This window comes from Apodemus sylvaticus, chromosome 20 (assembly GCF_947179515.1).
Source record: "Apodemus sylvaticus chromosome 20, mApoSyl1.1, whole genome shotgun sequence".
Taxonomy (NCBI): Eukaryota; Metazoa; Chordata; class Mammalia; order Rodentia; family Muridae; genus Apodemus; species Apodemus sylvaticus.
This window is the reverse complement of record NC_067491.1, coordinates 17,330,412-17,357,097: the sequence shown is the minus strand read 5'-3', so window position 1 is coordinate 17,357,097 and position 26,686 is coordinate 17,330,412. Positions and strand designations below refer to the sequence as shown.

The window sequence follows — 26,686 nt, the reverse complement described above, 5'->3', positions numbered from 1 at the left end:
TCTCTCTGTCTGTCAGTTCACCAGAGATGTTTTCCCAATGGGCACCCCCCCTTTTTTTCATATTTAAAACTCTCCTAAGCTACTTAAATCTTTATGGGTTCCAAAATATTTTCTACTTCCTGATCTATTTTTCTGAACTGTTTTGTCAAGGAATAGGGAAACAGAAGTGGGGGTTGGGTGGGTGGGTGACTTTTCTGAAAGACACATTACAAAGACCTAGGCAATCAACTTAGACCTGAAAGAAACAACACGACCTATGCTTGGCATGTCATAACAGTATAACAGAGCAGATTTCCCTTCCCTGCCTTTCCTGTATCTGATACCTCAGGGAGGAGTCTCACACGTGTCTTTGGGGGCTGAGGAAATTGCCAGACATTACTCTGCCCCCCCCCCACAGCTCTCTTTTTTTTTTTAATTCCTTGAATTTTTTAAAATTTTTATTCCTTAACTTTTAATTGTTCTTCATGCCTCAGAAACACCTGGTTGCAAAGAATAGTTACCCAGTATGCTCTTCTTTTGTGTTAGAACTCCTGGGGTTGTATGCACATCACTATAGAGCAAACGTCCTCAAACTGCCTGATGCTGCGACAGACACACAAGTATGCACATACAACACACACACACACACACACACATACACACCAGTAAAGAGAAAATGTTATATTGAAAACAAAATGACCAAAACAAACCCTTTATTCAGACCGAAGCTTCAGATCCAATCTAGAATGATACAACCATTCCCAAATCCAACCCAACGTTGTTTTTATGGAAGGGGAAATGAGCCCTCAATTCCTCATGTGGTGGTGACCCCCCACCCCAGCCATAAAATTATTTTTGTTGCTACTTCATAACTGAAATTTTGCTACTGGTATGGATTGTAATGTGAATATCTATGTTTTCTGATGGTCTTAGGTGACCCCTGTGTTAGGGCTCAGGTTTGAGGACCACTGATCTAGATTGGGGGTACATCAACAAGAAAGGAGCAGCCCTCCTCCATCTTGGGAAAGACCCCACATCAGGGAACATCCTGATGGCTATAGGTAGGCTTGATAAGGGATGTAACATTATCATTAATGTATCTTGTATAGATGGGATGGTCTCTTCTGGGGACACCTGTCAAAGAAGCCCATCAAGTGTCCCCAGTGAGGACAGCCAAGGTCAGAAAATGCTTGGTCAACCACAAGCTGCCATATCCTTTTGTAAGAGATGAAGGCTTTAGGGGTTCTGTGGTGGTGCTAGTTTCTTCTCTCTCTCTCTCTCTCTCTCTCTCTCTCTCTCTCTCTCTCTCTCTCTCTCTCTCTTTCTCCCTCCTCCTCCTTCTCCTCCTCCTCTTTTTTTTTTCTTGCTGTTGTTGAATTTATTATAGGAAGTTGATGGCCAGACGCTGTGTGATACCTCCAACTGTTACTAGGTGCTGATGCAGGTGAAATCAAGGGTCGAGGGAACAGTCGGGGCTTCTGCAGGCAAGGTTCACAGAGCCTCCAATGCTCTCCCTAGGACATGGCCATGCCAACGGGTCACTAGGCAGATGACATTCCTTACCAACAGACTCTGGGCACCAAAGTTCACAGCCAGCTGCACACACTTGGGATGGACTAAGCAGACTGATATTGTACACAGAGCAGGCACAGCCTTGTGCCACCCACCTAGCCTTTCTGCTGGGCTGGGCTAGACTCACTGCTGTGATACAGCAGCCTGTGCAGACGCTCCTCCTCTTTTCTTAAGATTTATTTTTACTTAAGTACATGTTGGTGCCTGCATGACTTCATGTGTACCACATGCTGGTGGCTGCAGAGGCCAGGGAACTTCAGATCCCCTGAAACTGGAATTACCAGTGGCCTTGAGCTACCTGATGTGAGTGCTGGAGATCAGACTTGGGTCGTCTTTGAGAGCAGTAACACTGTTCAGTGCTGAGCCTCCTCTCTGCCTTGGTGCTGGGATCTGGTAAGAGCGACAGCTTAGTGGATGTAAAATGCTCCTTGGACAAGTGTGACAACCTAAATTTGATTCTCCCGTACCCATCTAAAGCTGGAGCACAGGGCTCATACAGTGACATGGGTGATGGAGACAAGAGAATCCCCAGAAGCCCACAGACCACCACGTGCCCTGGCATTCACAGCAGCAACCAGCAAGAGAGCCCATCCCAAGGTGGAAAGCAAGATCTGTCAGCCAAGGTTGATATTGTCTGCCATGTGGGACACAGTATACACGTCCCCACACTCACACAGGTATGCACATATCACACACACACACACACACACACCAATAACTAGAAAGTGATATATTGAAAACAAAATGGTCAAAACAAACCCTTTCTTCAGACCGAAGCTTCAGATCCACTCTGAAATGATACAGCTATTCCCAAATCCAACCCAACGTTGTTTTTATGAGGCGGGGGGAAATAAGCCCACGAATCTCTTAGAGATGGAGGGGAACACTTTGGGTCTCAGTTTCCACACTGGAAAAAAAAATGAGGGTATCTCCAGGGTCTAATGCTAGTCCCGTGAGAAGTAAATGACTTGTTCACGTCGCAACTATTACAATGTCCTGCATGGAGTAATACCTCATGATACAGGGTGATATGATTTGTAAGCGTGTCAATCCAAGGTTTGGATATGAAATAATATCCAAAGGGAAGGAGGGTCCATGGTCACCTTAAGGCCCTGCCCACTGACCACATTCTATATGCCAAACTGCTTACAGATAGTGCGTTGAGTTATTTACTTTTTGAGGCACGTGATAGATTTATACTTCCTCCATCCATTTTGAACCAGGTATGAGCTATATGACTTGCTTTGGTCAAAGAATGTAAGCAGAAGTGACATATGTTCTGTTGAGATGGGAGCTGTAGCAGGCAGTGGACGACGTGATTCGTCCCCTTACCGTGACTACAGTTATTATGGAAACGCTGGGACACGGAATCACCACCAGCTGGGGCCTGACCTGAACGTGCCGAGCCAGAGCCCCGTTTTCACCCACATTTGATGTACAATCAGAAGTAAATTATTACCTTGTAAAACCACACTGGAACATACTGCTGGTGCAGCCGTTATTACTAATGCTATCGTGGATGCTTGTTACTGTGTGGGGACAGAATGAGATTTCTAAAACAATAAACTAGAATCCATTCGGAAGAAATGCATTTGACCTTACAGAGATAATTCCAGTTGGAGCCCTTGACCAAACTTCTAAAAACTTTATTTAATGAAAAAAAAAAAAGTCCTAGTGAGGTAGTTACGTTGGTAAAGTTGCTATCTGTAAGCAGGACGACCAGAGTTCATATCTCCAGCACCCGTGTAAAAAGCCAGGCTCGGCAGCCTGCCCCGGTACTGGGGTAGGGTAGGGTCAGGAGAAATGTGTGCAGACGTGTACAAAGGCAGATTCCCAGAGCTTGCCTGCCAACCAGTGAGCTCATTGTTCAGTGAGAGACTCTATCAAAAAAAGAACATTGCCTTCACACGTCCACACAGGACCGTGCACACTCACGTGCATTTATGCATACACCACATACACAAAACCAAATAAACGAACAAAACCAATAGTGGTATATTCATGTATACAAGGAAAAGAAGCTTCTGAAAACAGAATGCCAAGCTGATGGTTTTCACTGACTCAAAGATTACTGTCAAGCTAGGGTTTTCAAAGTTTGTTCATTCATTTGTTCCTTCCTTCCTTCCTTTATCTCCTTTTTATCCTTTCTTCCTTCCTTCCTTCCTTCCTTTTTCTTTCTTTCTTTCTTTCTTTCTTTCTTTCTTTCTTTCTTTCTTTCTTTCTTCCCTCTTTCTTTTCTCAACATTTCCCCTATTTTTCCCAAATTAGTTTAGAAAGCCCAGATATTCCTGTCGCAAAAAAAAAAAAAAAAGTTCAGACATTACACCAACACTATACCATTTAAGTTATAAGTGAGACAACACACACACACACACACACCACAAGTGCAAACAACAAACAAACTAAACAAAACCAAAAACCCAACCCATGTGCACATGACTGCTTCACCATCTTTGTTGGTAGACAAATGAAAATTTTCTGATTACAAATAATGAACCAATATTTCTTCCGTGGGGAAGGGACTCGCTATTCAGATGGCTGGCAGTACATGTGCCTATGCTTTTAAAGACTTTGCTGTGACAAGCAGAAGATAGAGCCACTGCCTAGATCCATTCACAAACCATCCAGGTAAATAGCTGGAACCAGGGAAAAGCTCGGGGTCAGAGGCCTGGCTGTTTCTCTTTGAGCATCATTTACCTGCCCATTGTCTCTGATGCAGCTCTCTCTCTGCCTCAAGTTGTCTTTGTACAGGACTTGAAAATAATTTTCTCGGTCCCCACACGGGGCAGCAGTAAGTTTCCTGACACGGCAGGATCTCGCAGAAAGTGATTTCGGGCACTTGCACGAAGGTCTGTGTGGTCGTCGGGGTTGTGTGGGGAGCTGCAAGGTATTGAGCAGTTGGGTCACCCAAAATGGTGGCATGGCGAGGGAGAATAGGCTGGGTTTATCATTAAGAACAGGGAGACTGTACCTGAGGTGGGGGCTGTGGATGACAGATCTGGCTTTGGAGAGCTTGTCATATTGCTGGAAGAATACAAAATGATTAGGGCTCTCAGGGCTGCAGAGGTGGCTCAGAGATTAGGAGCATTTGCTGTTCTTGAGGAAGACCCAGGTTCAGATCCCAGCCCTCACATTAGGGAATTCAGTCAGCTTGGAATTCCAACTCCAGGGGAATCCAATGCCCTCTTCTGGCCTCCTCAGGCACCCACATACACACATAGAAGAATAAATATTTTTTTAAGTCCTTCTCTCAAAGGCATACAAGATCTCTTACCTTAGAGGAAGATAGTGGGAACGCCGGTGTTGATCCTTTAAGCTAAGTATGTAGAGGGTGACTATTGTCACGGCACTGTTAAAGAGGGAAAACATTAGGTGGCAGATTTGTTTCCACATATATCTCAGTCAAGCTGCCAGCTGGCCAAAGATATTCTCACAGGCCACGCATACGGGAGGAGGGGGGAGAGAGGCAGCTGGAGTTGGTAGGAACACCATGGAAACAGCCCAGTTAGGGTTTTCTGCCTGGGACAGAGGAAAGAGCCCTGGGCTCCCCAGAGTTCGGAGGCTCAGAGTGTACTCATTGCTGAAGGAGTCCTTCACAGAGCCTGACCCCTGGCCCAACAAGATGTCAACTGAGGATGCCTGTCAACAGTGGGAGGCGCGCGGCAGAAAGGCTTAAGGATGATTCTGTGCTTTCCTGCTGGTGGCATTCAGCTGTTGAGCTGGGAGATTAAAAGGAGGCAGAAGTCGGGTCATGGCCCACAATGCCTTTGGTCAGCTGCAAGATCTCTCAGGCTACAATGTATCAGCTAGAGAGAAGGAATTCCTGAAAGACAGTGTAACAAAGCGTGCATATGATATGAGTACAAAATAACAATGATGTCTTTCCTCCCGTTGACACAACTGATTCAGCAGAAATAAAGTGTTCCTTAAAGGTTCTAGGCTTTGGGATGCGAAGCCCAGCAGGGCTTGTGCATCCCAAAGTTTGTGCTGTGTGCATCCCTTCCTCTTTGCACGGAGTCTCTAGACTCTCTCATGAGTCACTCAGAAGTCTGCTGGAAATCAGGCCACCTGATTTGCCCCGCCTTCCGGCCTCACTTCAAGCCTTGCTTTCCAAACTTAAAGCCTCAGTGCTTTGTTCTCCCACGGAACAGTTAGAGAATAGGTAGAGTTAGCATCGCCCGCCTAAATACAAAGCGATGTGCCCCAAATTCCGTTCACAGGAAGGGAATTCCTGAGGGACAGCTGGCGGCTGCCCAGCAGACTCAGTTCTTTCTGGGAAAGTGGGACTAAATCTAAAGATGTGTCAGCTAGAGTCTGTAGTGTCACCCTGGCAGCTGTGGACCAGTGTCCCTTGCTTTTCCTGTGCCTCCCCCCTCCCTGTCCCCTCCACTATTAATTCTAAAACCTTGCCCCAATTCATGTTTGACATCTGTCTTGACGCACAGGTCAGAGGACTTGTAGTGCATTAGAATGAAACAGACATATGCTCTCTGCAGAGGCAAACCCTGGTGTTGACCCTTCTCGGGGACGACAGAGCAGGGCCAAGCTTAGTACCTCCCATTCATGCTCCTAACTGGGCTCAGAAGACCTGATAAGCAGACGTTAAACACTGTCTTTACTCAGAACTGGACTCCCTCTCACCTCCTCACTCACAGGCTGAAGTTGATATCTCTGGAGCATGTGGAAATATCTGCTAAAAGTAGATGCTCGCCCTCTCCCTGGCTGGGGAGCCAAGCAGAAGACGAGTACTTAGAAGAATGAGGAAAAAAATGCAAAGGCTCCGATGGGAATTTTGGGTCATGGTATAGAATTCCCAGGAATCTTCCCCCTCTCCCCATTCCCTCCTCTCTTTCCCACTCTCTCCCTTCTCCCTCCTCCACTTTCTCTCCTACTCAATCCCCACTTCCTCCTCCACTCTCTCCCCCACTCCCTCCTCCACAACCACTTCTATCCCCCCCCACTCTCTCCCACTTTCTTCCACTCTGTGCCAGAAGTTCCTGATTCCCACCCTGCAAAGTCACCCCCTATTTCTTCCTACCCCATCCCCCACTCCCACCCCCACACAGAGGCAGAGGTCAAAGCCTCCACAGCCTCCCTTGCTTATTTTCAAGTTTACTCTCTTAGTTTGGGCTTTGGTATCATTGCATCAATGTGTTCCCACAGTTCCTGGGGTCTCTTTAATACAACGGTTTCAGTGAAGAAGGCAAAACATGCTGACGGAAGGCAGTGACCAGGCAGCACTGACTATACCAGATTCTATACTCTCTCTCCCAAGTAGACAGGAAAACAAGAATTTGAGAAAACTACAAGCAAAGATAAGACAAATAATGTGCATGTGTGTGCATACACATACACACACACACATGTTTGCTAAATCACAACTGAAAAAATAAAATCATCTCACATCAAAGTGCATTAATCGATACTCTTTTCTTCACGTTATGAATTTCAAAAGGGCTCCCCTCATCTTTAAGCTATCAAAGGTTAGTGCCTGATTTTAAAACCTCTTTGTCTTCAAAGCAAAGAGAAGGTCAGAAAGACAAGGAAGAAGAGAAAGAGCTCGCTAGCATAACACTGAAGTTTCTCTTACCAAAATGTCATCACGGCAATCAGAGCTATAACCAATGTCTGGAAAACCCAGTTAGGACACGACTGCTGCTTCCTTCCTGAGAAACAGACCTGTGGGAGGTTCATGAACACATCAGCACAGCAGCTGTGGGGCCTGGAGACCTGAGAGAGGACCTGAGAGGCAGGCGTCTTCGCTGCCTCCCTAGGCTGCTGACTGCTTCTGACTTGCCTCAGATTACACCTGGCTCTGCTCTGGCCTCTCTGAACAGGACAGTCTCATTCAGAGCCTCTCTTTGCTTTTGTGCTGCAGGCTGTAGCGGCCTTTCCTTTCCCTGGTGTCTGCCAGACAATCCTGGCTTTTTATGAAAGAAGGCCAGACACCAGCCTCCTAATAGACTTGGACGGATCCAAGTTCCTCCAGATATGAAGGAATAAATCCCCACAGGAGACCGTCGGGGAAATCATATGAAAGGCTCCTACTATGCACACCTTACAGTGCATGGGGTCCCATCCCCCACCTAGGAATGAAGACAGCTCTGGATCCGTTTTCTTTATTCCTCCAGCCATTCCATGAATATTTACTTGTTGATGCTATGCACAACCAGAGGATATGAAAATCAGTAAGTGCTGTCTCTAGGAAGGTAAGGAAACACACACTAGGGCAGATAGATGCTGTAAAGGCTGGCACATGGGGAACGGGCAAGGGGGAACGGGCTTCCTTCCGTCTCACAATACAGAGTGGAATCGCTGTGCTTTATAAAAAGATAAGGAAAGAAGGAATATGTATGATGGAGGTGTAGTCAGATGTGGGGGAAGAAGGGGCCTCCGAGGGCCCATGCTGAGGTGTCCCTTACCCCTGAGGGACCAGCCACTCTATAGAATAGAGTTTACTCAGGGCATGGGAAAGGGGATTAAGGGGGTAATAGAGACAGACAGACAGACAGACAGACAGACAGACAGACAGAAAGTAGAGAAGTAGAGGCCAGCCATGAGCATGTGGAAAGAGACTGGGGAGAGGAGTAGGGAGAGACGGGGAAGGGGGGAGAAGACAGAGTAGGAGCAAGAAGGCAAGAAAGCAAGAGAGAGGAGGGGACAAACAGCCCCTTTTTATAGTGAGTCAGGCACACCTGGCTGTTGCCAGGTAACTGTGGGGCGGGGCATACCTGGCTGTTGCCAGGTAACTGTGGGGCGGGGCATACCTGGCTATTGCCAGGTGACTGTGGGGCAGAGCTTAGACGAAATGCTAACAGTCATGATTTTGACTAAAAGGTCTACAGGAGTGGGAGCAACTAAGAAACAGCTTTAGAATGACCTTTAGTTATTTCGTGGACTTGTCATCTGAGCGTGAAAAGGAGGTGATTAATCGTACTTTTTAACAAGCTCACGAGCCTGGGTGCTGTTAGAACAGTCTTCTCCCCTGATCCCACTGGAAGCAAGTCTGCAAGTCACAGAGTCCATGACTGGCACCCTCCCTACACCTCGCTGGGAGCGTTCTGAGTGCTACCCTACAGAGGGAGGGTTCGATGGAGTCTGTGGGGGGTGGATTGGAAATAATAATATTATTCTTAGAAGTCCTTCCGTCATCACACCGCTCTCAGCAGCTGCTGGGTTCCTTTTTACATCTCCTTGATTCCGCTCACAGTCCTTAGACCACACGTTGGGAAATGGCTGAGAACCAAGTCTTGTACAAATCTCTTCCGGATCATTGATTCTCATTGATGTTACCCTTCACATAGGAAAATAAAATGCTACCCGAGTGATTCTCGAGTTATTAGGAGGGTCCACTTGACAATGTAACAATTCTTCAGTTTGGGTATGCCTAAAGATTACTGTAGGACCCGTCAAATATCTAAGGACCGTGGCAAGTTCTGTCTCAACGGGTTTTAGTGGGAGTGAGATGTCTGTATACATTCGTGTTCTCTTCCCCCTCTCTGACTTATTCTGAATTCTAACTGAACTGTGAGGGCTTCTGGCTCACTGTGTACAGCAGCTGCCCGCCTTTGGGAGACAGAGAAGTAGAGAAGAGGGAGGCCGGCCTTATTGATTGCATCAGCACTACACGGAGGTGACCTCGACTGAGCCCTGAATGTGTCTAGGCCAGCACAGAGCTGTGCTGTCCCCACCCATGCTTCTTAGCGCCTAGAGGTTCGTTAGCTGTTCCTAGTAGCGTGCTGACAGCGAGCACTCACCACTCAGCCTAGAAGCACCTATGTGTATTTATTTCCCCCAGTGACCCAAGGAGGCCTCTAGAAGCAAAGGTCACCTAGTGACAGGCCAGGGAGGGCACCTCACGGAAACAGGGCGCGGCCGGGACAGCACAGGGGTGAACAGAGCGTCATTGCTCATACTTTCCCAAGTTCCCCGGACCACCTGAGCTGCCTGGAAAAGGCTCAGCCTGACAGAGCCACGTGGATAGGATGCTGTTCTCCAACCTGTGTGCAGTGAGCTCCAGGTCCCCAGCTCTGTGAGCTGTCTCCCATGCTGTGGTGACACAGCTGTCTTTGGGTCATTTCTGCTCCTGTAAGTAGCCCCGATAAAACTCATTGGTTCACCAAGTTGGACTTTCGTGGTATCCATATTTTGGTCTATCACTGGTTCTTTACCTGGGGTAATTACATATTTGTTCACGTCTCCCCAGGAATACGTGTCTCACAGCAATACATGTATACATACATAAATATGTGCATGCATACAAGTGTGAAGATGCCTATGTGTATATGTTGATGTTTCATGTGAAGGCTGTTGGGTGGGGTTCACGAGAGAGGATTCATGTAAACAATAACTGGTAGGTTGTTTCTGAAGTGGTCTGGCCACATTCTGGACTCTTTTTATTTAGGCTTTAGTGTTTGTTGTTTAGGAAACAGTTAATAGTTGTTTAGGAAACAGTTAATAGTCATTAACATGCCTGCCTAAGAATGCAAAAGAGGGAAACAGACCAAGGTGGAGGTACTGATCAATACCTCTAAAATTGTGTGTGTGTGTGTGTTTGTGCGTTTGTGTGTGTGCACCTGTGTACATGTGTGTTACTTGTCACTGTGGATTGAAAACAGGACCACTCCTGTGTGTGGCAAGCCCTACCGTGAGCTACTCCCACAGCCTGCCTTCTGTGTTTTTGATCTTGACACAGGGCTTTACAAAGTTGCCCAGGCTCGTCCTGAACTCATTTTATACCCGGGCTCTAATAAAAGGCAGGCTTTGCTCTCTCCATCTTCCTGCCTCCATCTACCACCGCCCCCTCCCCCATCCCCTATCCCCCAGAAGCGGGGAGACAGATCTACCCCAGGAGGGTTTTGTATAAAGAACACCACCTCCCTGTTCATTTACATTTCAGTCTTCTCTTTACCTTGGTGGGCTTTTTGGAACCTGTCTGTCTTGCTGAAGATGCACTCACAGCTCTGCTAAATTTGCTTTAAAAGAGAGAGAGAAAATTGATTACTATTCAAATGCCTCTCTAGGAGGTATATGACAAAGGCCCAGGCTGTCACAACCCAGCAGTAGGATTTTTCTTTTGTAAGACAGTGATAATTTGAGGAAAAAAAAAAAAGCCAAAGCAATTGGAGTTCTTTTGTGTGTGTGTGTGTGGGGGGGGGGGGGGGTTAGCAAACATTAATAATTGCATTTTTTATTTTATTTTATTTTTTAAGAACTAGAGCCCAGCAAAAGGCACTTAATTCGTTAGGTACTAAGAACAAACAATAACATAATTTCTTCCACCCCCCATTCCCCGAGAATCAAACATAACTTTTTTCTTTTCAAATTTAGAGATGACCACCTCTTCTCCTTGAAGGGGCAAACATTCTTTTGCTGACACCTAGCACTTTCTCTAATGGTGGAGGCGCTTAAAGGAAGTCCTCATGTTTCATTTTAAAAGCAACCAACAGAAAAAGTAACAAAGGACTCAGGAGGCTAGGGATGGCATCCTAAGCAGGACTCCTAGGCACCTGAAAGTGTAACTGTGTTGCTACACCCACAAGCCCCCCCACCCCCCAGTGGCCTTGTGTGTGTGTTGGGGTGGGGGGGAAGGAACCCGCTCTGCCTTCCCCAAAGATCTGACCTTACCTGACTGAACTGCCTTCACTGACAGAGGATTTCCAGCTGCTACTCAGGCGTTTTAGCCTGGCCAGCTTTTTGTTCCAAATTTCTAACTCCTCTATCCTTTCTTCCAGATTGTTGGTGAGTTTACACAACTGCTTCACGGCCCCCACATTCTCCATGAAGATCTGGTCCTGGAAAGGAGCACAAAACATGCTACAGGGTGCTGTAGAGTTTGAGGCCACTGGGGAACTGTCTGCGAGCTATCCAAAGGCAGAAGATGCCACCTGCCATTTCAAGGTCACTCTGGAGAAATCAGACATGGTTTGAAACTCAGAACAGGCTACTCACACTGCCAGCTGGACTGTAAAACGGCTTCTGAGGCAGGAGGATGATCATGAGTTCCAGCTAATCTGGCCTGTCCAATGAGTTCCAGGCCTACTCTCAGCTATATAGAGAGACCCTATCTCCTAAATAAAATAAAAACAACAATATTACTCTAAAGACCCTGGCTTTTTGCTGAGTTCTGCCACCAGGTAAAAATGGGACAAGTTCTTGAGATTTCAGCTTTTTCATTTGTAAAGTGACGATAGTTCTTGAGATAGTATTTCTTCTTTACCATCTCCAGAGTGATCATGTGTAATACAAATTTTACAAATCTGACTCTCAAACAGAATGCTTAAAACACACATAATTCCTTTTGCTCAATGAAAGTCACTAAAACATCAGAAAAGACAAAGACAGACTGGGGAACTCACCAAGGCCACTTCCTGCCTGACCACATGGTCCGTCTGCCTATGAACACGTGTCTGTCTTAGCCATAACAAAACACATTGGCAAGCTCTTGTCAGATCTCACACTGACCCCATGACCTTTCCTTCTTTTCCCCCTCTTTTCAAAAGTTCAAAGTCCAAAGCAATGCCTGTCTTACAGAGAGAGCAGTTTACTCCCATACAGTGAGGGCAATGTCCCAAGATTATCTCTGGCTGAGACATATTGGGGTTGTGTGTTCGGGAATCTCATACAAACTGAAGCTTTCATGGTTTCAAACCATGAAAGACAATCACTGAAAAGGGGACTCAAAGTATGGCATATGCAGGCATGGAAATGAATTAGTTAAACCTTTTATTCTGAACAATGAATATATGCTAATACAGTGCGGACACCAGAGAGTTGTGTGGTCATACAGTGAAGGATGCGAGCGGAACATCCCAGAGTTAAGGCTCAGTTTGTGCAGTTTTAAAGATATGTTTGTCTTGAGAAGCATTGAAGGATCTTCTTCATTCCAGCCAGCCAAGGAGGTCTAAGGAAGCTCCCTGATATCGTCAGTTGGCCATTTGTCCATATTGGGTGTTGCATGCTAGCTCCCTAGCCAAATGGAGAGTCTGTGGTGGGCGGCCATTGTGTTGCCTCTTTGTTAAACAGCAAATGGCAGCAGGCAAATTGAGAGGTGCCAAGTCAGCAGCTAGGAAAAGCAGAAAGCTTTGGGAAGCAAAGGACCAACAGGTTTATCTCTGAGGCCTGTGTTGGCTTTAAGTGTGTGCGTACATATGTGTGTATGTGTGTGAGTATGTGTGTATATGTGTGTGTGTATTGTGAGTGTGTAAGTATGTATATGTGTGTGAGTGGTGTGTGTATGTGTGGGTGTGTGAATGAGTGTGGGTATGTGGGTATGTCTGTGTGAGTGTGTGTGTTGTGTATATGTGTATGAGTGTGTGTATATATCTATGTGTGAGTGTATATGTGTGTATATGTGTGTGACTGTGTGTATATGTGTGTGATTATATGTGTGTATGTGTGTGACTGTGTGTGAGTGTGGATGTGTATGCCTGTATTCTAAAATTTACCCTCCAAAGTGTTTTTCCCCTAAAATCTTATTACATAGCCTTTTAAAAATCTATCTTAAAAAACCCTAGTGATAAAACATGCAATGAAACAGAATTTAGCAATAACCTAGCAAAATTACACACGTGCTTATTTTCTGACTCAGTAATGCCCATTTCCAGAAATCTCTTCCATAGACTGGGAAATGAAAGAAGATGGGGAGAGACTGACATCACTCAAACACGGTCAGAGCAGCTGGGGGTGAAGGCAAGCACTGCACAGCAGCCATGCACTTCAGGGGGAGGAAAAAACCTTCCCGTCCTGATGCACAGGGAAGACCGAGACCATGAGAGAAGAAGGCAGGACCGTGCATGCAGACGACCCACTGTCTCCAGAAATGGGGGGGGGAAGTACAAAACATGTGTATTGTCCATTTATATTAGAATGTAAAATTTTTATACACACTGGGAAAGAAGAGTCAAGGTGGGAAAAATTGAGTAAAAGCAGGCTCTAAGAATAAACCTTCATTATGTATGTTATATGTGATATGTCATTTATGCGCACATTTATATAAATTTGCCTTTTAAAGAATGTGGGTATTTTACCTCTAAAATGTGGAAGAGGCAGGAGGAAAGGGGGCAGGGAGATAAGGGAGAGTTGTGGATGGAAAATCACCCAAACGCAGTCCACGTGAAAACCCCATTTGGAATCTTGACTGCTTTGTAAGGCTACAAAAACCAAAAATGCAATAAAATACAAAGAAAGAAAAAATAATGCGGATATTTAAAAATAATAGTGAACCATAATTATACTAAAAAAAATCTTATTTTAAACAAGCAAAGAAATAAGCATAATGTGCGATTGAATTTCTGGTCTCACCCTACACTGATTGACTAGTCCTTCTTCGAAAGATATATTCCACGCAGAAAATAAAAATAATTGGCAATGAAAACTTTTAGTAATCATACTGTAAGTAATAACAGTGAGTGATTATAGTACACATAGGACATGCAGGATTATAACTGAATATAACACACATGATTATGTTAGAGAGCTTCGGTTTTTAAGTATTGAAGATACTAGATATAAATACAAAGCCAAGAGTTTAAGCAAAGGGCTAGCAACTCTGCGTTTAAATTATAAGTATCGCCATGGATCCCTGATGTATTCTATCTCCTTGGAGGAAAACTATTTCCTATCTCCGCCTATGAACAAGTATCATAAAAAGACATTTCTGACCCACTAACAGTGAGCATGTTCATTGTGGTCTCTCAATACCGCGGACTGAAGGGAACCAGGGATCTTGTGAGGAGGAGCAGCCCCAGGTTTGGGGTGGGCAGGATATGAAGAGAGAGCTCAGACACCTCTCTGACAAAGCAGAGGATGACCACCCAGGACTGAGTATGTCACAGCAGGCAGGAACCTCCTGAAGAGGCCAGAGAACAAAGGGCACTCTGCTGGAACAGATCAAAGGATCATATATATTTTAAAAGCACCCACGGCCATACACAATTTAAAAACGTTTTATTGGTTGCCTTCAGAAGATATTAAGGCTTAACTTTCTTTTCCAGAACACTCATAAATAAAGGAAGGAACTAAGCTTTCACTTCCTCAACTGCATGTCAACTACCTATCTGGTGAGGAAAATGTTCTTCATTTTAATAGAATGCCAATGACCAAATAAAGAATGATAGGGCATCATTGTTTGATACCCCTCCCCAAACGATGGAACTTAATAGAAAATTATTCTTAATGGCCACCCAAACCAGATGGACAGATGTACGCCTTTTGTGTTACATCTACATAAAAACAAAACAAAAACATTTGTGAAATTTCAGCACCAACTATAGTTAAATTTACCACAATGGTCAAGTTTTTCTACATGATAATGCTACACTAGCTCCATTTTTTAAGAAGTGGTCCTTCCCTTTCAGAGAGATGTTGTCAGGCTGGGGAGATAGCTCTGCACATTAAGCCTTGGCTGAGAAAGCCCACAGATGTAAGTCAGGCAACCAGAACCTACGGGGACAGAAAGAGCCAGGCGTGGTGATGTGTATGTGTAACTCCAGCTCTAGGGAGACAGAGACGGGCAACGCCTGCTAGGACTCAGTCAGACACTCTAATCAGCCACCCAATGAGAGACCCTGCCCCAAAAAACAAGGTTGATGGTGTTTCTAAAGAATGATAGCCATGCCTGGCCTCACACTTCCAGATGCATGTGCTGTAAAACACACACACACACACCAGAACACCAGAGAGAGAGAGAGAGAGAGAGAGACAGACAGACAGACAGACAGGCAGGCAGGCAGGCAGGCAGGCTATGTTAAAGTGTCTATAATAAAATGATATAACTCTGGAACTCAGTTTAAATAATTTAGTAGGAGAAAGGTAAGAACTTGTAGCAGGTTGGAACTGGAATGTAAGATGTCCTCTGTAGACTCACGTGCTCCATCATTTGGTTGCAGTGCTATATTGAGACTTTGTCACCCTTGGGATGGGCACAGAGCTTTCAGAAGTGGGTCACTGGGGGTAGACCTTTGAGGGGTGTAGCCCAGGCTATCCGGAGCCTGCGTCCTCATCTCCTGCTGCCTCCTGCTCTTGCTGCCATGAGATACCCCCATCATCGGATACTAGACCTGAGTCACCACAAATCTTTCCTGCCTTAAGTAAATTCTGTCAGGTATGTTGTTACAGGAATGAGAAAAATTTAATATACTCTGGACTCTGAATGAGATGGTTGTCGGTTTCATTACTGTGGTGGCTTGAATGAAAAATGGCCCCCATGGGCTCACAGGGAGTGGCACTGCTAGGAGGTGTGGCTTTGTTGGAGTAGCTGTGTTCTTGTTGGAGGAAGTGTGTCACTGGGGGGTGGGCTTTGCAGTTTTAGAAGCTCAAGCCCCACCCAGTGGCCCCTCCTTCTTACTGCCTTTAGAGTCAGATGTAGAACTCTCCAGCACCATGTCTGCCTGCATGCCACCATGATGACAAGGGACTGAACCTTTGAGCCTGTAAGCCAGCCCCGGTTAAATGTTGTGCTTTCTAAGAGTTGCCTTGGTTATGGTGTCTTGTCACAGCTATAAAACCCTAAGACGATTGCTATTCTAATTTTGTGTGCATTAAAACTATTTTGGGGCACTGGAGAGAGGACTTAGTGGTGAGAAGCAACGACAGCTCCTGCAAAGGATGGGAGTTTGAGTCCCAGCATCCACATGGCCCCTCAAAGCTGCCTGTAACTCTAGAACCAGAGGGAATCTGATGACTTCTGGCCTTCTCCAGGACCTGCACTCACAAGCACAGCACCAAAATAACAGTGATGATGATGATGATGAGGAGGAGGAGGAGAAGGAGGAGGAGGAGAAGGGAAGAGGGGGAGGAGGAGGAGTAACAGGAGGAGAGATTCATTAAAAAAAATTCTTTACAAATTAAAAGATCTGACAGAAACTGTTCTAGGCTTTCTAATGCAGGTTCAGGGTTTCCTTTTTTTTTTAATAAAAACTAAGGCAGAAATAACAAAGATAAGAATAGCATTCCAGGACTCCAAGACATCATGGATGCCTTATTAGTGTTCAGTAAGCTTAGATTACAGAGGACATTAAGCAACATTTACAGCGGGTCACGTGGTCCGTAGACATCCAACTCAGCCGCCCAAATCGCGTGGCCCTCCACCCTGTCTGACCTCTTCCCCACACAGGCCATCCACTGCCCTACAGCGCCCGAGCCCACCACACCACACCACACCACACCACACCACACCCCTTTTCTCCACCTGCTCCTTTCTCTTCTTCTTTTTAGAAGAGGTTTTCCTCAATACACAGTAACTTAGGTCTAACCCGAGCAGACAGTGAAGAATGTTTAAGATCTTCTCCTAACCACTAATCAACTCTTTCCGCAACGCCTTCCCCAAGGGATTTCTAGGCCTGTCTTAGGAGATATAAGAGATTGCCGCACATGCCTACTTAAGTGTCAATAATGATAAAAGGCCGGCTCTAATTCCTCCAGCTCAGAGTTTTCAGTGCCATAGATCTTGTAGGAGTCCTATAGGCAAGGAGATAATTCACGTGTTTTCCTATTTGGGAAGTAATAAAGATGCAGGGGGAATTTATTACTCCTTACTCCTTATAATTATGGCCTGTCCTGACTTTACAGAAATTTCTAGAATCTGTTATGGCGCTCAACTCTTACTAAAAGACTTAAAATTCTGACTTTTGTCCGGCGTCTCAGTGAAGCCTGTAAGGATGTTCAAAACTAGTTGTAAATGCCCCTGACCCTGGTAATAGGGGCTCACTGAGAGTAATTGACCAGGAATGTATATCTGGATGCTCAGGGAACGTTTTCTTTATAGACATGTCTAGTCTCCATGTAGAGGTTTGAATTAATTAGTGCCGAGAGCGTATATTCTACACTGAATATACGCACTTAGAAAGGTTTACTTTTTGAAAATCACCCTTGGTTACAAACAACTGAACCTGATTCAGTTACTTAGCTCTGTCCAGTTGTGAATGTGGCCCAATCCCTCAGCTGAAACACAACTTCATAGTAGGGATAATTAAAAAAAAATGCCATTAAAAAATTACTGCTAATGTTGAAAAAGAATAATCTTGGGACTGCATGTACAGACACTGTGAAGTAATTTAGGAAGGCAAGTTCTTTCTGCAAAAGGGTTGCAAGGGCCAGAACCCAAACCCAGCTAGCAAGCATACACGGCCACCATGGCCTCTGACTTTTCCTCCTGATGTAGGAGGTCAGTGTGTCTCATCCCATAGCGGGGAACTCCACGCTGTGATTAGATCACCAGCAAGAAGTGGGGAACCTCGGGGGAATGGGCGTTTCTGTCTGGTCAACGATCTTTGCTAGAAAAACAGCAAGGAGCTCCTACCCGGGCCACTGAGAAGGCTCAGGAGGGAAGGTTCTGACTGCTCAGCCTGCAGCCTTAGTTTATTCTCTGGGACCTTCATGGTGGAAGAACGGGACCAGCTCTGAGCAGCTGTCCTCTAACACCCACGCGTGTGCCAGTGGGAAGCACGCGGGTAGTTACTGATGGCTCCACACTCCTTGGTAGCAGGAGGGAAGAAACCAGACACTGTAGACACAGCTCCTGCCTTCAGAGAGCACACTGTTCAATAGAGAAACAATTCATTAATAAGAATAAAGCCAGACAAGTGCATAGTTTAAAGCTGTTATTAGCACTACAAAGAAGGCCAAAGCACTCAGAGGGGAAGATAATCATCGCTGCCTATAGCTATTCAGAGAGCTTTAGAAATTAGTTTTTTTTAAGAGTACCAGAAAGGAATAAAATAACAGGCAAATGAAAGGTTTTTCTCCTTCTCCTCCTCCTCCTCTCTCTCATACACTCACACCTACACATATATACACCTACCTACAGACACACAACTTACACACACACACCTATACACATATACACCTACCTATACACATATACCTGCACACATATACCTATGCACACACATATATACCTACCTATACACACACACCTACGACACATGCATACACCTACATGTACACATATATACCTACCTACACACGCACCTACACACTCACACACCTACACATATATACACCTACCTATACACATACACACATACATATACCTACACACACATATACACCTACCTACACACACCTACACATACCTACATATACACACACACATTCACACACACATATTCATACACATATACACATACACACACATACACACACACACACACACACACACACACACGCAAAGCACATCAATGACTAGACTGCTGGACCAAATTCACAGAAGGAGGACTCTAAGTATCAGCTCCAGGAAAGAGGTCCACAGAGTTCTTACTAATCACAGAAAGATAATGTCAATTCCACTCAATAAGAACAGCAAAATTTAGAAGGTCAGATGTCACATTAGTGCTTTGGACAAGCACCAGCCAAGAGTCTGGTGGGTTGTTTTTGTTTGTTTGCTGAGATAGGGTTTCATTCAGTCTAGGCAGGCCAGAAATGTGTGATCCTCCTGCCTCAGCCTTCCAAGTGTTGAGACTACAAGTGTGGAGTCACATCCAGCCAGGCAGGGTTTCACAACAGGAAGCCTGCCTTCATTTAGTACTTACTGCTACCTTAGTCCCAGCTAGACCCTCCCACCGCATCTCCCTCTTCCCACCGCATCTCCCTTCTTCCTCTTTTTTTACTGGTCCTCGTAATTTGGGGTTATAGTGTTATCCTTGCCATGTCTTTTCCTTACGTGCCCCACTCTCTCAGCCTCTGCCTGGCTGTCTCTACAGCACTGGTTCTCAACCTGTGGGTCCAGACCCCTATGGGAGGTAAACCAACCTTTTCTTCAGGGTTGTCTGAGACCTTTGGAAAGCACAGATACTTAGGTTATGATTCATAACAGTAGAAAATGACAGTTATGAAGTAGCAAAGAAATAATTTTTTGGTTGGGGGTCACCACAGCATGAGGAACTGTATCAAAGGGTCTCAGAGTTAGGAAGGTTGAGAACCGCTGCCCTACCACCTCACCTGCGTGCCGCTTACCACACAGACAGTGGAAAGCAGCGACTTGGAGTTCTAAGTCCCTGCTGGGAGCTTCACTCCAGTCCTGTGTTTCCAGAACTGGTATTTCACAGGAGATGAGAGTCTAAAACAATCACGAGAAGATTTCTGATTTTTAAATATAGACAACAGATTTGCAAGTTCTTTTTAAACTATGAGGGAAAGGCTCTCCTCAGGCCAGACGTGGCCACGGGCTTCTCATCTGTAACTTTCGTCCATAATCTCTCCTTTCCTGGCTTCTTCACGATTTTTGCTACCGCCTCCTCTCTGCCCCCAGCTGCTCTCGGAGTCCCACAACCCACGCAGCCTTCTGGACGTTTTCATCTTGAGGGTTCAACTGACACCTCAAGGGGAAATCTGAACCCATCTTTCCCAGACAACCATTTCTTCAGATTTTCTTATGCAAATAGCCACTGTCTTCCCTTCACTGAGATTCAGAAATGGAATGTCAATATAAAGAAATCCTTCCTGAGATATCTACAGCTTATTAGATCTTGGACTTGTCAGCACGGGATGTAAGAATCTCTGACCTCCAGACAGGGAACGGCAGGCGATAGGATGAACACTCGGGACTGTGTTTTCAGAGCCCCAGGCTGTGAAAAGGCCTGATCAGCCAAGATATCTCAGAACTCGTTAACTCATGCTTCCAATATTGCTCAATTCCTACAGTGCTTGAAGCCCTAGGGTGAAAACCGCAATAAAGTACTGGAGGAATTGTTTTGAAAAAATACAGATTTCAGCTCTCACACAACTATTCAGAGAGATTGACAAGGAACAAGTAAATATACAGGTAATTTCATTCAGGTACAAATACCCTCCAAGCTGCTACGAACGAGAGTATACGCTATTCTCAGTAGAGCAGTCCAGGTAAGGGATAAGTAGGTGTACTGGCTGGTAACTTGACACAAGCTGAAGTTATCACAGAGAAAGGAGCCTCTCTCAAGGAAATACCTCCATGAGATCCAGTTGGAGGCATTTTCTCAATTAGTGATCAAGGGAGAGGCCCCTTGTGGGTGGTGCCATCCCTGGGCTGGTAGTCCTGGGTTCTATAAGAAAGCAGGCTGAGCAAGCCAGGGGAAGCAAGCCAGTAAGAAACAGCCCTCCATGGCCTCTGCATCAGCTCCTGCCTCCAGGTTCCTGACCTGCTTGAGTTCCAGTCCTGACTTCCTTTGATAATGCATAGCAATGTGGAAGTGTAAGCTGAATAAACCGTTTCCTCCCCAACTTGCTTCTTGGGCATGGGAGCTAGGAGGGGGCAAGCCAACCCTTTCATAGTGAGTCAGGCACACCTGGCTATTGCCAGGTAACTGTGGGGCAGAGTTTAGACAGAATGCTAACACTAATGCTTATACAGGAATAGAAACCCTGATTAAGACGTAGGGTCCATCACTGTACACCCTGGAATGACCTTAGACTCATAAAAGAAAGTGATCTGGTGCAGGGAAGGCCGGGGCAGTGGAGTCCAGATGAGACCGCCTGTGGGAAGAGTCCTTAGGACAGAAAACACTCACAGCTCTGGAGCAGAAACATACCAGGTAGGTTTGAGGATGAGGGGGAAAACGTCTAGTAAACAAGGGACACCCAAACAAGAGGCATCTGCGTGGCATCTGTGTGGGTGGCTAAGGGGGACAGGACTCAGCCTGGAGAAGGGGGAAGGGGGTGTCTTAGTTAGAGTTTCCACTCAAACATCTGTGCCCACTGCTTAAAAAAAAAAAAGTTCCCTATGGCCTTTCCTGTTCATACCTAAATCATTCCTGTTCATACCTAATCACTCGGTGTGCTTCCAGGCAGAGGCATCATAGTTTGTGAGCCTTGCAAAAGAGCAGGGTATCACAAGATTGACAGACACGGCATTAAAAAACTACTTGAATCAAACAGGCTGTGTTGCCAAGACAGGGACTGCCTGACTTAGACCAGTTATCCAGTGATGCCGGAGAGCCTCAAGGGCATCCTTCACCAGAGACCAATTTGAATATCAAAGAATTTAGACAGGCCCTTGGTGAAACAGATAAGACTCAGAAATTGCGCTGTAAAAATGACCCACTTTATGATCCTATTGTGGAATTTAAACACGATTTCATCACACACACACACACACACACACACACACACACAACCCTGCAAAAATTTCAATGTTTTGTTTAATTATTAATTATTTTGAGGAGCACATTATAGAATTATAATTTTCCTTGTATTATAGAACATAAGTTTTTGTTATAAGCTATAGTTCTGCTTCATTCTATTTTCTTTTTAATTCATTTATTATTTTGTGTGTATGAGTATTTTGCCTCCACAGATGTCTGTGTTCTGGGCGAGCTAAGGACCCACCGGACCGCCATTGCAGATGGTTGTGAGCTGCCGTGAGATACTTGGGATTGAACCCGGGTCCTCTGGAAGACCCAAAGTGCCACTAGCCACCGAGCCTCTCCTCCACCTATAGTTTTCTGTCTTTAAAGACAAAGTATGGTTGAGCTTTTTGTTAAGGTTTCTCGTGCTGTCTGGACCTATTTTCAATCCCCGCTGAAAAGAAATTCTCACCACTGCACAGTCCTTTTCCCCTGTGGGGCCTCTTGCTGTTACTGTTACTACTATTATTGTTATAGGCCAGAATATATTGCGTGAGAGTTGGTACTAATTCTCTCTACAGCCCAGTGAGTGATTCTCTTCAAGCCCATCTCTGCGTAAACTGTGCCCACTGTGTAACCTCCAGAGAGGTGCAGCATCAAGTGACAGCCATAGCTGACTATAGACAGCTGTGGAGTAACATTACCTTATCCACCATGAGGAAGTTCTCCAGTGTCTCCCCATTTCCAGAGGCGACACCCCCAACCTCTTTCACAGCTCCGGGCAGGATCTCTTGCACCTCTTGGGCAATCATTCCTACACACAAAACATTCCAACAGGGTTAATGGGGGTCGGGGAAATGCTTGCAGGATTTCCTAGTCAGAATGGACTACTAACGGCTATGAAAACTCTTTGGAAAGTGAAGTTGGCCTTCGGCTTCCACTTTGATTTATAATTGAGGCGAGAACCACCACAGAACTAAAAGTAGAAGTGCCCCACTCCTTCCTTTCCTCCCTGTCCTCTCATTTTTATCTTAAGTCCCTGCCTAATGGGGGGAGGGGTGAAGGGTAAATAAATACCTTTACATCCCTATACATAGAAGGAAGCAGGTTGCTAGCTAGATTCCATTATGTTCCTATAGGAGACGTTGGTCCTTCAGTGTTCCCGCTTATTTTTAGGATTCCCAGGCTAAGGAACAAGCATGGAGCGTCCGTCGTCTGTCATGGTGCTGATGTTGAGAGTCAGCTTTACCTTGCTCTCAACTCCATCTCCAGACGGTTTAGCCCCGCCCCCACGCCACCCCACCCCTTTCCCCGCCCCCTTCCCCCTCCCCCCGCCCCCCCCCATCACACAATTTGTGTTGCTTTTGGCCCTTGACCTCTCACTTCACAAGCAATATATTCAAAATATTCTACCAGGACTTGGGGGTACAGCGTGGAGGTGTTACGTGAAAGGTAACCCACACATCCGCTAGCCTCCCCCCCACCCCACAACCCCCCACCCACCCATTCCAGTGGCACTCAATGGATGTGTTAGGTCCGCAGGGTATTTTCGAATGCCACTGCGCCCAAGCTCAGGATGAACAGACAAGGAGCGGTCCTCCGCAGCGGCCACAGAAAACTCAGGAAGGATCCCTTGTCTGTACCTGTTTGATGGGCAGTGTTTATCCCCATGGCAGAGGCAAATTCGGGTTTGTAGTCGTACTGAACAATCCTCATCTGGGCTATTCTTCTCAGCTGTTCGTTTGGGTCAACCTGTTTTAATTAAAGGAGAGCAAATTATCACCTCGTTAGATATTTGTTATTCAAGTCAATTCTTGATGTGACCTGAGAGGTGAGGAAGACTGACAGTGAGATGAGAAACTTCTGACTTTTCTCCTCAGGGAAGTCACAGCCTTAAGATCCACACTGGTTCTCAACCTGTGTGTCTCGACCCTCAAAAGACCATGGGAAAGCATAGATATTTACATTATGATTCACAACACTCGCAAAATGACAGTTATGAAGTAGCAATGAAAATAACTTTATGGTTAGGGATCACCACAACATGAGGAACTGTATTAAAAGGTCAGAGCGTTCCGAAGATTGAGAACTGCTGTTCCAACAAAAGGAACCAGAGATCCGAGTCTAAATTATGGGGCCGATGCGCCTCCTACGCTGCTCTTGTCTTCTCGGAAAAGTTCAAGGAGTCTCACTTTGGAGAGTCTGTCCAGGATACTAAGGTGTCATGTTCAACTGCGTCCACAGGTGTGTGGCCCAGCCTCTATTTACAAATTGAAAATGCATCGCCGGGCCCAAGACAGCCTCTGTGTAAGGAGGGACCCATGCTCTTGAGTTACATTGGATATTTTGCTGGATGGAGTTTCTTTCAGTGGATTAATCTGTATTCCCTCCACAAGCTTCTTGGGGTTCAGGTCAGCACAGATAACCTCCCCTGCTATTGGGTCTAATGATGTCCCCAGTTGTCACTGCCAAGTCCTCAAAGAAATTTACTGATCCTCAGAAAATTGATAGCAAGGTATTAAAGTTAATCTTTCCTAAAACTAAATGTTTCATCCAAAAGATCCCCTTTAATTTGAAGGATTGGGTTGTTTGATAATTTCACAAAACAGCTGTATCTAATTATAATGATAATAATCTGATTTAAAAAAAAAAAATCAGTGACCAGCCTGGCAGTGGTGGTGCATGCCTTTAATCCCAGCACTTGGGAGGCAGAGGCAGGTAGATTTCTGAGTTCAAGGACAGCCAGGGTTACACAGAGAAACCCTGTCTTGAAAAAAAAACAATCAGTGACTTTTCTGTATGTTCTCTGATTTATTTTTCCTTTAGAATACTACTGCTGGAATATGAAATCAGTGGCATTTTGGCAATCAGAAATATATCACCTAGTGACTTCTGGGTAGGATGGCAGATTAGAAGCCATCTCTAAGTGAGTGGATTATTCTAGTTGAAGAAGTATGAGGCGCATCCCTACTGTGCTACCCAGGCCAAGCGACTCACCTCAGTACCCACTGATTAACAAACGTGTGCCTGATTCTCTAATGAACTTCCTCCTAGGTCTGACTTGGCACCCGCTCTAGCAACCACACTGGCCACTTGGGTTATGGTGTGCTGGCCTGGGTCCTCTCCAAGTCAACCTTAAATGTCACCTCTAGCAAACACCTTCAGAAGCTGTACCATCCATGAGTTTCTACCACAAAGAGATCTGCAGTGTCCGTCATCCACAGACTGCCTGCTTCTGCATCCGCACCACTCCACTGGTGCATAGCTGCGAAGAACAGTAGCAGGCAATGCAGCTGCCACTGTCCCAAGCTTCATCAGGGCAGCTGTCATAGACACAGCAAGCATTGTGTCAGGGCTCCACCTGAATCAGCATCCACTGCTCAGCTTCACAAAGGTCTGCCTCCTGGGATCTCAGAGAGATTTGCAAACCTGACCCAGGAAGCACAAGGATACACTGTAACCAGAGTCATCCAAAAAAAGCAACTTTCCCTCTCCCGCCTTCAAGGGTTACAAACTAACAGTTTGGGGCAAACAGTGTGCTGGCAGCCCTGGAATGGATGGAATGGAAGGTCTGGAATAAAATAAAGGTTTCCCCTCACATTCAGTACAATGCTTGGAGTTTTAGCCACAGCAGTCAGAGAGAACACTGTAAGATGGATTAAAATAGAATTTAAATTACCCTTATTCACAGATCATGCAATTCTACACTAAAAAGACCCTACAGACTCTTCTAGAAAACTCTCAGTTATATTGCAGAATGCAAAAAAAGCAACATAGAAAAATCAGTGCTTTCATCTATATGAATAAGGAACTTGCTAAGAAGGAAATCAGAAAAATTGTCCCACTTCAATACCTAAAATAATAATAATAACAATAATAATAATGAAGGACTAGAAACAACCCTAACCACAGAGGGGAAGAACTTCTACAATGGAAACTTTAAACCTCCAAAGAAAGAGACTGAAGAAGATACTAGAAAATGGAAAGACCTCCCATGGCCATAGGTTGGTAGAATTAATATTGTGAAAATGATTATTCTACCAAAAGCAATTTACAGATTCAAAGCAATCTCAATCAAAATCTCTACATTCTTCATAATAATAAGGAAAAATATCTTAAAATTTATATGGGACCACAAAAGACCCCAGATAGCTAAAACAATCATTTCCCTAAATATTTTAACACACCACAGCGGGGGTTAAGTCCTGAGGTCTCTATGCTCATTGACAAAAGAGCTATAAGGATTGAAGCATGGATATACAAGCCAATTCCCTACATTAGGAAGACAGAGGCAGATCCATCTCTGTGAGTTCAAGACCAGCCTGATCGACCTAGCCAATGGGATTCTGTCTAAAACAAACATCAAAAATGTAAGGAATTAGACCCCTTCCTCCTGTGCCCTTCTGTCTTTCTGCCATGCAAAGACAGTTGTCACACACCTCCCTGGCACGCCGTTAGCCAAAGCCTTCAACAGACATTAAACCTGTCAGTGCCTTTACCTTGGAATTCCTTGGGATAGCTTCTAGAATTACAAGTAATAAATTTCTATTATGTATAAATGACCCAGCAGCATCTCATTATAGCAGCACAAATGATCTGTGAGACTTCTAGAAACCCTGAAAGGATGGCTCTCTCCTTAAAAGTTTGGGGAAACTGAGTCAGTGAGAGGCAAGAATGCTGTCCACAGATCCACAAGGCCACCAAGGACAACCACCATCTATCTCGTGGCTGAGATAAGTGGCAAATGGGACAGCTGGAAGCCATAGGAATATATCCATTTCAGAATTACATATAGAACATAATACTAATATGAGATAACTTTTAACATCCCACATTACTGATATGTACTTTATGGAAGTAAAACTACTGTTTACTTAAGTAAACAGTGTTCCACACATATGATCTTAGAAGAAGCCCTTGACGTGGATTCAAATACTCATAGTTGAGGATTCTTTAGACACAGATTGCAGACCAGAAACTGGGCACATCTCTGATTTGAAGTCCTGAGCTGATGCTGTCAGGATAAATCTCTAGTGTCCTACCCAATTCTACAATTTTTTTTATAAGAAGGGAGTTTCTCGTTTACAGTCCAGGGC

General features: G+C 45.2%; 1 protein-coding gene across 1 annotated transcript in view; it reads right to left on the bottom strand.

The window, feature by feature from the left end:
• Positions 1-26,686, bottom strand: part of Myrfl (myelin regulatory factor like) — a 114,156-nt gene that overhangs the window by 14,417 nt on the left and 73,053 nt on the right. Inside the window, exons 12-19 of the mRNA XM_052165716.1 lie at positions 23,234-23,342; positions 22,295-22,404; positions 11,179-11,345; positions 10,463-10,526; positions 7,142-7,230; positions 4,826-4,900; positions 4,523-4,575; positions 4,249-4,431 (exon numbers count right to left, since the gene is read on the bottom strand). Coding sequence (XP_052021676.1) covers positions 4,249-4,431; positions 4,523-4,575; positions 4,826-4,900; positions 7,142-7,230; positions 10,463-10,526; positions 11,179-11,345; positions 22,295-22,404; positions 23,234-23,342 — 850 coding nt within the window. The remainder of the gene's footprint in view (positions 1-4,248; positions 4,432-4,522; positions 4,576-4,825; positions 4,901-7,141; positions 7,231-10,462; positions 10,527-11,178; positions 11,346-22,294; positions 22,405-23,233; positions 23,343-26,686) is intronic.